We start from the raw sequence: 13,034 nt of genomic DNA, 5'->3' as shown, positions 1-13,034 counted from the left end.
TGACAAAATCCAACAGCCATTCATGAAAAAAACCCTCAGCAAACTAGAAAGAGGGAAACTTCCTCAACTTGATTTTAAGAATCTACAAAAAAACTGCAGCAATCATCATACTTAATGGTGAGGAAGTTTTCATTTTCTCACCAAGGTCAGGAAAGAGGCAAAAATGTCCCCTCTCATTATTCCTTTTCAACATTACACTGGGAGTCCTAACTAAGAAGAAGGAAAGAAGAAAATGAAAAAAATAGTATGCGGATTAGGAAGGAAGAAATAAAACTGTATTTTTTCACAGATGACATGACTGTCTAGGTAGAAAATCTGAGAGACAAAAAAATTCTCCTAGAAATAATAAGTATTTATAACAATGCTACTGGGCACAAAGTTGATGTACAAAAGTCAATTACTTTCCTATATTCCAGTAATGAACAAGTGGAATTTGTAATTAAAAACACAGTATCATTTACATTAGCACCCGATAAAAGGAAATACTTAGGTATGAATCTAACAAAATGTGTACAAGATCTATACGAGGAAAACTACAAAACTTGGATTAAAGATATCAACAAGGAACTAAATAAATGGAGCTATTTGTGTTATGGATAGAAAGACTCAATGTGTCGAGATGCTAGTTCTTCACAACTTGACCTATAGATTCAACACAATCCCAACCAAAATCCCAGCAAGTTATCAATATTTTGTGGATATTGACAAACTGAATCTAAAGTATATGGAGAGTCAAAAGACCCAGAATAGCCAACACAATATTAAAGAAAAAGAGCAAAGTCACAGGACGGACACTTTCCAACTTCAAAATTTACTATAAAGCTACAGTAATCAAAACAGTGTGGCACTGTGAAAGAATAGATAAATAGATCCATGGAAAATAACAGAGAGCCCAGGTGTCCTGTAGTAGGCGAATGGATAAAGTGTGCTACAACCGCACAACGGAATATTTTTCAGAGCTAAAAAGAAATGCGCCATCAAGCCATGAGAAGACATGGAGCCACCTTAAATGCATATTAGTAATTGAAAGAAGCCAATCTGAAAAGGTAAATACTGTATGATTCCAACATATGACCTTCTGGAAAAGGCAAAACTATGGACACAGGGAAAAGATCAGTGGTTGCTGGGGGTTAGGGATGAGAAAGGGATGACCAGGTGGCGCATGGAGGATTCTTAGGGCAGTGAAGCTATTCTATGTGGTGCTGTAACAGTACATATCATCATGCATTTGATATAACCTGTAGAGTGTACAACACCAGAAGTGAGCTCTAACGTAATCTACGCACACTGAGGGATAACCCTATATGCAGGTCCATTTGACTGTAACAAATGTACACTCTGGTGCAGGATGCTGACAGTGGAGGAGGCTGTGGGTGTGTGTATATGAAAACACTTTGTACTTGCTATTCGATTTTGCAGTAAAACTAAAACTGCTCTAAAAATAAAGTCTATTTTATGTCTACGGCCAGAAAAAAAAAAAAAAAAAAGACTTGCCTACATGAAGCATCAATAGAAACACCGAAGGCTGATTAGACACTTGCACCTCTGTCTCTCACCTACACACCAAAGCCCCCAATCCTTACCTGGCAGCTCTTTGTCTCAAAGAGGAATCCTTTTCCCTTGTTTCACTACATGGCAATCCAAAGTCTGAACCCATGATCAGGTAATTTTAAGTTTCCTTCATCATTCTACCTTTCCTAGAAAATCATCCTTTGACAAAATGTTACCACTGGATCTTTCAGTTTCATTATTATACGCCAGTATACCTTGTAAGATAACTATAAAGGGTTTCTTTTTACAGAGTGACAAGGTAGGGAGACAATCCTTTTAATAGCATTCAAGAGTCACAATTATAAATATATAGGTCAAGGCGAATATCTCAGAATTTCTATTTTCTGGGTTTTTTTTTAACCTAATTTATGATGGTATAGAATAATTTCTGTGAAACTTCTTTCATTCGCAAAACTGAAACGTCATTTTCTTTAATGATGCACATTCCCTGGTTTTATTCATCCTTCTCAATGAAGCCTCAGTTCTTCTAGAACCTCCACACCCTAGACAGCATATTTCCAAATTGATCTGAGTAAGCTTATGGGCACCGATGGGGCAAGGCGGGGCAGTGACCCCAGGAGTCTACAGCGAACTCTGAGTCAGAACCCAAAGCCCTTTATACATATTTTTGGTCCCCATTTAACTCCTGGTATTTAAAATACCATGTAGTTTAATTAACTACATATAACTACAGCTTTCTCTTTCTTGTATAAGGCGTCAGGGAAGATAAATGACTACAAATTATAGTTTATTTACAACTATATTTGGAAGTACTGATTGGAATGGCTTTTGGAATTCAACATGTAATATTCTAGAAGAGAAGCCAATTCTTCACAAACAAGGAAAACAGCCTGAAGATAGCTGTATGTGGTACCGTGTATTTCTACATTATAAGTTTCTCACTTTAAAAAAAAAGTCATAGGTATCAGAAGATATCTGATGTCTACGTATCCATTTGTAATGTCCTAGAAAAATCAATTTTTTTTTCTGCATTCCCGTTAAGATAGCCTGCTTTGAAAACAGGTAGGCTTATCACTTTTACAGCTTTCCCTAAACTTCAGTTAAATAAATTGTTCTCTGCCAGTTCTCAAGTGTAGGAGTAGAATGGGGTATGCGGAAGCAAAGTTTGCGCTGCTGTTGTAAGCAATGGAATTCTCTTAAATTCCATTTGTGTACCTTGCATCAGCCTAAGAGCTCACAAGCTTAGTGTAAATAATCCACAGAAATACATCTGTGTTGAAATAATTAATCCTATTTTATGGTCCCCACCCCTCAGCAGTCACTATCAAAAAGTTTAATATTTAATAGTAACACAATTTACTACGGAATCATAACCAGGGCAAAGACAAGCGACTGGTAACAATCAAAGTTAATGTATCTGAGACAACTGGTGGATAAGGATTGTATTAATTGTTTAAAAACAGGCCATAAGAGATCTGGAGCTAAGGGCTGTGACGCTGGGGAAGGAGGAGGCCATTTGAACCCTATCAAAGGGTCCCGGGGAGCAGATTCCTCCCTCTGTTTGCTGCATCTGGGAAGGACGGAACTCTCACCAGGGAACCTGCAGCTGCGTGCACCCTTGGCTTAATCGCTGTGTAAGGCGGAGGGTTAATTAGCTGCCATTCTTAGCTCCACTTGTTGTTTTAATAAAGATCTGCATAAATCTGAGACTGGGAGTAACCATCCTTGATTTCATTTGGCAGACGATGGGGGGGGAGGGGAGGAGTGTGACGCTTGTGGGTGTGCTCAGAGCATGTTCAAGTGACCTGGCCTGGGGCGTTCTGCCTGCTTGAAAAGTGGTGGACGAAGACCTCTCGGCTGTTTATGGACGCGGGACCCTGCTGGCCAGGCTCACCGCAGGCAGCCTGGAGTGTGAAGCAGATTATCAGGGAATGAAATACACAGAGTGCATTTGCAAAGCACTCAGTATGGATCTCTAAAAGGAGAGGACAGATAAAAAATTCAGCATCACAATGCTGTTTTATTATGCCTAAAAATTTCTGGCAATCATTCCTCAATATCCAATACTTGGTTTTCCAATTTCCGATGATCTCCTAAGTGGTATATGTTTTGTGGGGGGGAATTTTTGCATGATACAGTGTCAGAATCTCATTTAGAAGCAAACCAGTTCACAAGAGCATGAGAATCTCATGATGTCTCCTAAGGTAGGCACTATCATTATGCCTATTTTACAGACCAGAAGGCTGAGGCAGAGAGGAGATAGTAGCCTGATGGTCACAGTCAGAATGAACGGGAAAAAAAAAAAAGGCCTGAATGGTTCTATTAAGAACACCACAGAAACAGAGGCTTAGGTACAAATGAACTGAGAGTGTGGAACAAAAAAGTTTATAACTACCAAGTTGTCTTTTCAGAATTTCCCCATATTATGAAATGCCAACATCTTCCATTTCAGCACGTAGGGAACCACCACCACAACAAAAGAATCAAACAAGTTCATAACACTTTAGAAAGCAACAGTAGCAGAGCAGAAAGAACTGAGATTAATGATGCCAGATGTTACGTAGATTTATGAAAAAAAATTAGTAATATTTCTGGACATTACTCTGTGAATAAAGCATTTGGGACAGGAAAACTGTTGACCTTATTTTATCTCATAACTGTCAGTGTTCTCAGGATAGTTCATTTTGTATGAGGGAAAATACCCATTATTAATAGGCCTGAAGACCGTTATATAGGCAGATTTTAAACAATAAATCAACAGATTTCATATAAAGGATATGCTAAAACAGCTAAGAGTTTGAAAAGGCAACCACAAAACAGCAAAAACAAACTTTGAAAGATGACATTAAATAGAACAGAGCTTAAGTTTTATACACGCTTGAGAAGAGAGTGTTTACAAACAGGAGCTCTGCCATGAAAGTTGGAAATGTGTTTACTACTGTAAACTTCAGCAATTCATGGATTAAATCATGTTCACCAAGCAGGACCGCAGTCAGAGGATCTGGGAGGCTGGTGCTGACCTTCTGAGCCCGTCAACCTCCTCTCCTCTGGCTGTCCCTTTGCCCCCAGCAGTGTGTCACGGCCATACTCTGGCAGCCAGCTACGCCTGACTAGGCAGAGTGTCACGGCAGGCCCAATAAACACCCCTGTGAAGTGCGAACAGGGAGACCTGCCTAGAACAGACCTGCTGGGAACAGAACAGTTACCCCTGGTGCACCCGTCAACTGGCTGGTAACGGTTGGACATCTGCCACCTGACAGATAGTCCTTCCCAAGAGATAATATAGTCTCGGCACTACTAATTCAGGACTAGGCTTTTTTCCAGATTAAAAAATCCAAGAGGGTCCATGCTGAGGAGGTGGTGTTTGTTAGAGATTATTTAATACTATCTTCTCTCAGTTAAATGCAGCTGAGTGGGTACTTATCACATCAAATGGATGCCCATTTGGAGTCCTAAATATTCTGAGAGATAACATCAAGAACAATCCATTATGCTTACAGAGGGCTTTCACATACACCATCTCATTTCAAACTCACAGGAATCCTGTGATTTAGCTACAGCTGAGGATAATGTCCGTTTGATATAACGAACGGAGGGTGAGGAAAGTTAAACGGCTGGTACAAGGTCACACAAGTAATAGTGGAGCTGGTTTTTAAATCTACATCTGCTGACTATCAATACCATGCAAGAAAGGGTGTGTAGCCCCACACTGAAACACAAAACATCTGCTTCTGAATGGACCAAAAATTCTTGAAAGAGACAAATGTAAATTATGAGAAAAATATGAAAAAAGATGAAAAAAAAAAACCCGGTTCATGTAGGAACAACAGTGGGAGCCCTTATAAAGTTGGTTAAATCTGTGTCTTCATGCAAAGCCTACTTCTGAGCTGACAGCATTTCTGGTGTTAAAATAGGTCTGCAGATTCAGTGTAAGAAAATCTTTATTCATAGTCTATCAAACTTACATTTGTGACTGTCTGAAAATAGGTTAGACTGAAGTTTAACATAAATCTAGGGAGAAAAATCAACAGAGACTAGAAGGAAGTATACCAGAAAACAGTGTGAAATAAATCCACTGAACAAAACAATGGGCTTTTTTGACTTGTTTTTGATAACTTTGTTTAAAACCCCAGAAGTGTGAATGTACCTGTAAATGATGTGCCGATTAGAAACCTTTTTTATGTGTGTTAAAGTATGAACACTTAGTTTGTTACCATGTATTTTACAGAGAGTATTCTATTCTTATACCAGATAGGCTATCTCTAGTTGGTGACACTTAAGGAACATTACTAGCTTTAGGTTTTTTCTTACTATTCATAGCATAATTTTCAAAATCTATTTATCCTATTTATGTGAGCTTGCTTTAGCCAGGAGTGATTTTTTATTTTTTTTTGCAGAATGTGTCTCTAATTTTCTGAGACACAGAAAAAACTCTAACTTACGGAACAGAAACCTTTCTTGACTGCTGAGAGAAGGCTCTGGTGGAGCGCAGGGTCACCTCCATAGAGAAGAGAATGAGGTGATGGGTCCATTTCAGCTCACGTGGTTCCCTCTGGGGTAAGGACTGCCTCTCAGCACCAAGTTTTCTCTAAGTGTGAAGTGACACCTTATTCCATGTATAAGAAGTGAAGACTTCTTATTCATCTTGTGTGAGGCTCAGAAGTGCCTCATAAATAGTAGAGTCTCAGAAGTTTTTTTTGCTTTCTTTCTTTTCCCCCCAGTTTTATGGAGCTATAACCGACATATAACACGGTGAGTTTAAGGTGTACAGCATGGTAACTTGACACCAAAAGTTTCCTGAATAAGTGACTTACCTCTCAAAATATATTTTTTCTCTAAAAAACAGAAAAACCCCTCGTCTCCAAATTTCAGCGAACCCCAGAAGAAGTATTTTTTGGAGAGTGGGGAGGCAGATGTAGCCCCATGTTGCAACATTTCCGAAAGGAAATATCACACACACAAAAAGCCTTTTTAAGACAAGACCTCCAAATGAGGTTATACAGTCACAGAGATAAATAAGATTGAAATAGGAATAGTGAGACTGAAAAAACAAAGTATTTGTCGTTTAGTTTTAAATTAGTACATCATGATTGAACTTCACTATCTGGCATGAAGTATGAATTAATTTAAAAAATATTTTATAATGATCCTGCACAACTATATTTTCTTTTTGGTGTTAAAACCATTAATTTGTTATATATAGTCTACATATATCACAATTTAATTAGATTGTTTTTAAATGCCTTCACTAAAAAAATTTTTATTACTGAAAAACAACAAACACACAAAAATGGAAAAGATGATAATTTCTTCACGTTTTATTAACCAGCCAGGGACCTAAGAGAGACCTCGATTCCCATTTGCCATTTCTCTCGTCTAAAACTTCACTTATCTAGTGAGTTCATTCCTGAACATGGTAGATGGAATCTCAAAAAACATTAAGACTATTAATTAACTACTCAATGAAGAATTTCTCATTGAGAACATCAATGAAAACCCCAATGAAAAACCTTTGCATTTTTGTATTTTCCAAAATACACCCAAATATGTAAAACAATTGGCAGTTGGTTAGTCTTTTAGTTAAAAGAAGCTGGTCAAAGACATGTAATCGTGCATCTAGGAAGACAGGAAGTAAGAATTTTCAGCATTAAGCATACCAGCAAGCCTCAAGGGCTTGGCCATAGGCTCTTTTCAGGTTTCCTGGGAAGCTGTATCTCCTCGTTGACTTTTTGGGTATTTCCTAGTTCAGGAGTTTTTTGGCCCTAATAGCTTGTAAGGATGCACGATTATTGAGATGCGAAAATGGTGACGTCTGTGTGGTGCTGCCTGGTGGCTGTCAGATTTTAATAGCCCACGTTTCCCAAATGAACATCTTCTGGTAGGCACCTAATTAAACATCTAGCTATTCAATTTGAATTTTTATTATTAGCTCAGGCCCAGCGGCCATGGCTCACGGGCGCAGCTGCTCCGCGGCATGTGGGATCTTCCCAGACCGGGGCACGAACCTGTGTCCCCTGCATCGGCAGGTGGACTCTCAACCACTGTGCCACCAGGGAAGCCCCTGTAACGCATTCTTTAAATGCACTTCCCCATCTAAAATGATTTTTCATTCATGCTTATCACACTATGCTTTTTCCTTCTTGGCAAATAATAAGTTTTCGAAAGACCAATGACCAGACTGAATTGAAAAAGAAAGCAGTTACAAACTATGAAAATTTAAGATCAATAAGAATAAAAATAATAGTGCTAGTGGTAGTATTGGCGGTGGTAAACAAATGACTAAGGTCTGACATTCAAGCCTTGAGTAGCTCCAATTCTACACTGGATTACAAGTCTCTTACCGGGATTGCAGTCTGTAAGAAGAGAGCAGATGGACAGGAGAACTTTAGAAATGGTGAGGGCCGGACTCCAGTTGTCTTTCAGGATGTCCAGACAGATCACGCCTTGGCTGTTAATATTACAGTGATAAATTCTGGTTCGGAAGGTAACCTAGAAGAAAATGTAAAGTTGATATAAATAGACACACTATTTATTTATTCATAAAATTTTATTATAGTTGATTTACAGTGTTGTGTTACTTTCAGGTGTACAGCTAAGTGAGTCAGTTATACATAAACATATATTCACTCTTTTTCAGAGTCTTTACCCATATAGGTTATCACAGAATATTGAGTAGAGTTCCCTGTGCTATACAGTAGAGGTCCTTGTTGGTTATCTATTTTAAATATAGTAGTGTGTGTATGTTAATCCCAAGCTTCTGATTTATCCCTCCCAGCCCACATTTCTCCTTTGGTAACCATAGGTTTGTTTTTGAAATCTGTGAGTCTGTTTCTGTTTTGTAAATAAGTTCATTTGTATCAATTTTAAAAATTAGATTCCACATATGAGTGATATCACATGATACTTGTCTTTCTCTGTCTGACTTACTTCACTTAGTATGTTAATCTCTAGGTCCATCCATGTGCCTGCAAATGGCATTATTTCATTCTTTTTGTGGCTGAGTAATATTCCATTGTATATGTGTGTGTGTGTGTGTGTGTGTGTATACACACACACATATATATATACCACATCTTCTTTATCCATTCCTCTGTTGATGGGCATTTAGATTGCTCCCACGTTTGGGCTATTGCAAACAGTGCTGCAATGAACATTGGGGTGCATGTATCTTTTCAAATTATGGTTTTCTCCAGATATATGCCCAGGAATGGGATACTGAAAATATGAAAAGCCAAATTAACAAAATTAAGGTACTGAATGAAGATGAAATTCCGTGCTCAACAACTAAAGGATACTTATTCTTTTCCAAGCACATAAGAAACAATTATAAAAACTGATCACATGCTAAGCCACAGAGAAAGCTTAACGTACTTCCAAAAATTATTAAGACTATTAAGGTCCCCCTTCATACATTTGCAAACTGAAAAATACATTTTCAAATAATTCTTGGATCAAAGAAAAAAAATCAGCTATGTTTATAACTGAGTGACAGTGAAAATGTTGGGTTGCCAATACCAAAATCTGTGATTTGCCTAAAACAGTTAATGAAAGAGAAATCTACAGTTTCAAATGCATATATTAAAAAGGAAGAAGTTTCCTGAGTTGTGCCCAAAGGAAGAAAAAAGAATAGAGTAAATCCCATGAAAGTAGAGAGGAATGGGCAGAAGTTAATAAAATAGAGAATACCTGTGATATTAAAATTCTGCAGAGAAGTGAGAGTACCTAGCTATTTAAGTGCTAGATGAAAAGACAAAATACTTTTATGATCCAGTGTATGTGATGAGTGGCTTTTGTCTATAATACCATATTTTTAAAACCTATCTGAGTAGAGTTTCCTGTGCTATACAGTAGATCTTTGTTGGTTACCTATTTTATACAGTAATGTGTGTATGTTAATCTCAAACTCCTACTGTATAGCACAGGGAACTTTACTCAATACTCTGTAATAACCTATATGGGAAAAGAATGGATATATGTATATATATGTATAACTGAATCACTTTGCTGTACACCTGAAACTAACACAACTACTGTAAATCAACTACACTCCAATAAAATGTAAAAAAAGAGAAAAACCTAGCTGAGACTACTCTGAGCCAGTTAATCATCAAAATGAGTAAAGGAGGGAAGTATTATTATTGTACTCACTTTAAAAAGAAGCTGTAAGTATGTGAGGTTAGTAGATGCTAACTAAACTTACTGTGGTACTTATTTCAAAATATATACATATATCAAATGAGTGTGTTGTACACCTAAAATTAATACAATGTTATATGTCAATTATATCTCAATAAAACAAAAAATTTTTTATTAAATAAAGAAACTGAGGAATCTCCATGCTGTTTTCCATTGTTGCTGCACCAATTTATATTCCTATGATATGATCCAGCAATTCCACTCCTGGGCATTTATCCGAAGAAGATGAAAACACTAATTTGAAAAGATATATGCACTCCTATGCTCATGGCAGTATTATTTACAATAGAAGATATGGAAGCAACATAAGTGTTCATCGATAAATGAATGAATAAAGATGTAGTGTACACACACACACACTGGAATATTACTCAGCCATAAAAACGAATGAAATCTTGCCATTTGCAACAATATGGATGGACCTAGAGGGTATAATGCTAAGTGAAATAAATCAGACAGGGAAAGATAAATACTGTATGATTTCACTTATATGTGGAATCTAAAAAACAAAACAAATGAACAAACTTAGCAGAAGCAGTCACAGATACAGAGAACAAACAGGTGGTTGCCAGAAGGGAGGCTGGTGGGGAGAGGAGAGAAATTGGTGAAGGAGATTAAAGGTACATGATAAACTTGCAATTACAAGATAAATGAGTCACAGGTATGAAATGTGGAGTGTGGGGAATATAGTCAATAATAATGTAATATCCTTTGTATGGTGACATATTGTAACTACACTGATTGTGGTGATCATTTTGAAATGTACAGAAATACTGAATCACTATATTGTGTATTAGGAACTAAGACAGTGTTGTAGGTCAACTATACTTCAAAAACAAATTCACAGAGAAAGGATCAGATTTGTGGGCAGAGGAGGAACTGGATGAAGGCAGTCAAAAGATACACACTTCCAGGGACTTCCCTGGTCGCACAGTGGTTAAGAATCCGCCTGCCAATGCAGGGGACACGGGTTTGAGCCCTGGTCCGGGAAGATCCCACATTGCCGCGGAGCAACTAAGCCATGCTCCACAACTACTGAGCCTGCGCTCTAGAGCCCGCAAGCCACAACTACTGAGCCTACGTGCCACAACTACTGAGCCCGCGAGCCACAACTACTGAAGCCCATGCGCCTAGAGCCCATGCTCCGCAACAAGAGAAGCCACCGCAATGAGAAGCCTGCGCACCGCAACGAAGAGTAGACCCCACTCGCCACAACTAGAGAAAGCCAGCACGCAGCAACGAAGACTCAAGGCAGCCAAAAAAAATTAAAAAAAAAAAAAAAAAAAAGACACACACTCCCAGTAAGATACATAAGCACTAGGGACATAATGTACAACATGGTAAATATAATTAACACTGCTGTTCGTTATGTATGAAAGTGGTTCAGAGAGCAAATCCTAAGGGTTTATGAAAATAAAAATACATTTTTTAAATAAAATTATTTTCCCCTATTTCTTTAACTTTGGATCTATATGAGATAATGAATGTTCACTAAACTTATTGTGGTAAAAAAAAAAAATGAAGAAACTGAGGCACAGAGAGGTTAAGAACTGGCTCATGGTCCCACAGCTGGTAAGTGGTGGAGCCGGAATTTGAACACAACCTTGTTGATCCAAAAGTCCATGCTCTCCCGTTCAGCCTCAATGCCTGTTCTTTTATCTTTTTAAAAAACTTTTAATTCTGAGCTAAGTACAGATTCACATGCCGTTGTAGGAAAGAATACAGACAGATCGCCTACATCCTTCCCCCACTTTCCCCCAATATCACAGGAGAGTGATACCGACACAGTCCCCTGACCTTCCCGTACATCACCAGTTTTACATGCACTGATGGATATATGTGTTCCTATGCAGTTGTATCACGGGTAGATTTGTGTGCGCACCACCGCTGTCAAGACACAGAACAGTCCATCACAAACATCCTTTGTGAGACCCTTCACTAGCCACAGTCCTCCCCCCACTTCTGAATTCCCAACAAACACAACTCTGTTACTGTCTCTATAATTCTGTCATTTCAAGAAGGCTATATAATTGAAATCATACAGGATGTAACTTTTTGAAACTGGATGTTTTTCACTCTGCACAATACTCTTGTGATCCAACTAAGTCGTTGCATGTATCAAGACTTCGCTGTTTTATTGCTGAGTAGTAATCCACGATATGGATGCACCAGTTTGCTTAACCATTTACCCACTGAAGGACAATGGATTGCTTCCCATTTTTAGTTATGACAAATCAAGCTGGTATGAACGTTTCTCTGTGTTTGTGTGAACGTAAGTTTTTATTTCTCTGGGACAAATGTCCAAGGGTGCAATTGTTGGGATGTACGGTGAACTCATATGTAGCTTTATAAGACACTGCCAGACTTCTTTCTGGAGCAGATGTACCGTTTTACATGCTCGCCAGCGGAGTGATCCAGTCTCTCTGCGTCCTCGCCGGCGTTTAGTGCTATCAACAAGCTTTATTTTAGCCATTCCGCTAGGGTTCAGTGGTACCTCACTGAGGCTTTAATTTGCATTTCCTTAGCTGCTAATGATGTTGAACACTTTTTCATGTGATTAATTGTTATCTGGATACTCTCTTCCATCAGAGAGGATGTGTATGTTTTCTGCCAATTTCTAATGACAGTAAGTCCCTTACATACAAACGGAATGTGTTGGGAGATCCAATAAAGTTAGCTTAGGTACCCCACTAACACAATTGGCTACACAGTACTGTACTGTAATAGGCTGTAATACTTTTCAAACAAATAATACATAAAACACACAAAATAAAGAAAACATTTTTAATCTTACAGTACAGTACCTTGCGAAGTACGTAGTGCAGTACAACAGCTGGCACACAAGGGCTGGCATCGAGGGAACAGCAGGAAGAGTTACTGACTGGAGGAGGGAGGGGAGGTGGGAGATGGTAGAGCTGAAGGATCTAGGGGATCCTAGGCAATAGGGGACGGAGGGCCAGCTGCAGTGTCACTCACGCCTGACGCTGATGGCGCAGGATCTGGTTCCTTGCTAGATTCAATTCTATCCATCCTCTTGAAAAATCGACCCAGTGATGTCTGGGTAGTAGCTCTTTTTTTCTCGTCATAGATGACATGGTAGCACTGGGTTGCATTCTGAGCGGCTGCTGCAGCCTTTGTGTACCGTTCTACGTTCAGGTCCTGTGCCTCAAAAACTAACAGCGCCGCCTCAGATAAAGAAAATCCCCTGCCATTTCCTGCGTCGTGAATCCCTTCGGTTCTTCAGTTACTTCTTTCTCTTCTTGTCTCTCTTCGTCCTTTCTCTGGGCCCCCAATTCCATCAGGTCTGCATTAGTAAGCCCCTCGTG

General features: G+C 38.7%; 1 protein-coding gene across 3 annotated transcripts in view; it reads right to left on the bottom strand.

The window, feature by feature from the left end:
* The window catches only part of UBE2E2 (ubiquitin conjugating enzyme E2 E2), a 351,668-nt gene that overhangs the window by 41,096 nt on the left and 297,538 nt on the right, over window positions 1-13,034 (bottom strand). For all 3 annotated transcript variants that reach the window (XM_029214507.1, XM_029214508.1, XM_029214509.1), the window contains one exon: window positions 7,854-8,001. In XM_029214507.1, the coding sequence (XP_029070340.1) occupies window positions 7,854-8,001 (148 nt within the window). The remainder of the gene's footprint in view (window positions 1-7,853; window positions 8,002-13,034) is intronic.

This window comes from Monodon monoceros, unplaced genomic scaffold (assembly GCF_005190385.1).
Source record: "Monodon monoceros isolate NGI ecotype Baffin Bay Population unplaced genomic scaffold, NGI_Narwhal_1 Super_Scaffold_11, whole genome shotgun sequence".
Lineage (NCBI taxonomy): Eukaryota > Metazoa > Chordata > Mammalia > Artiodactyla > Monodontidae > Monodon > Monodon monoceros.
This window is presented reverse-complemented; position numbering and strand designations above follow the sequence as displayed.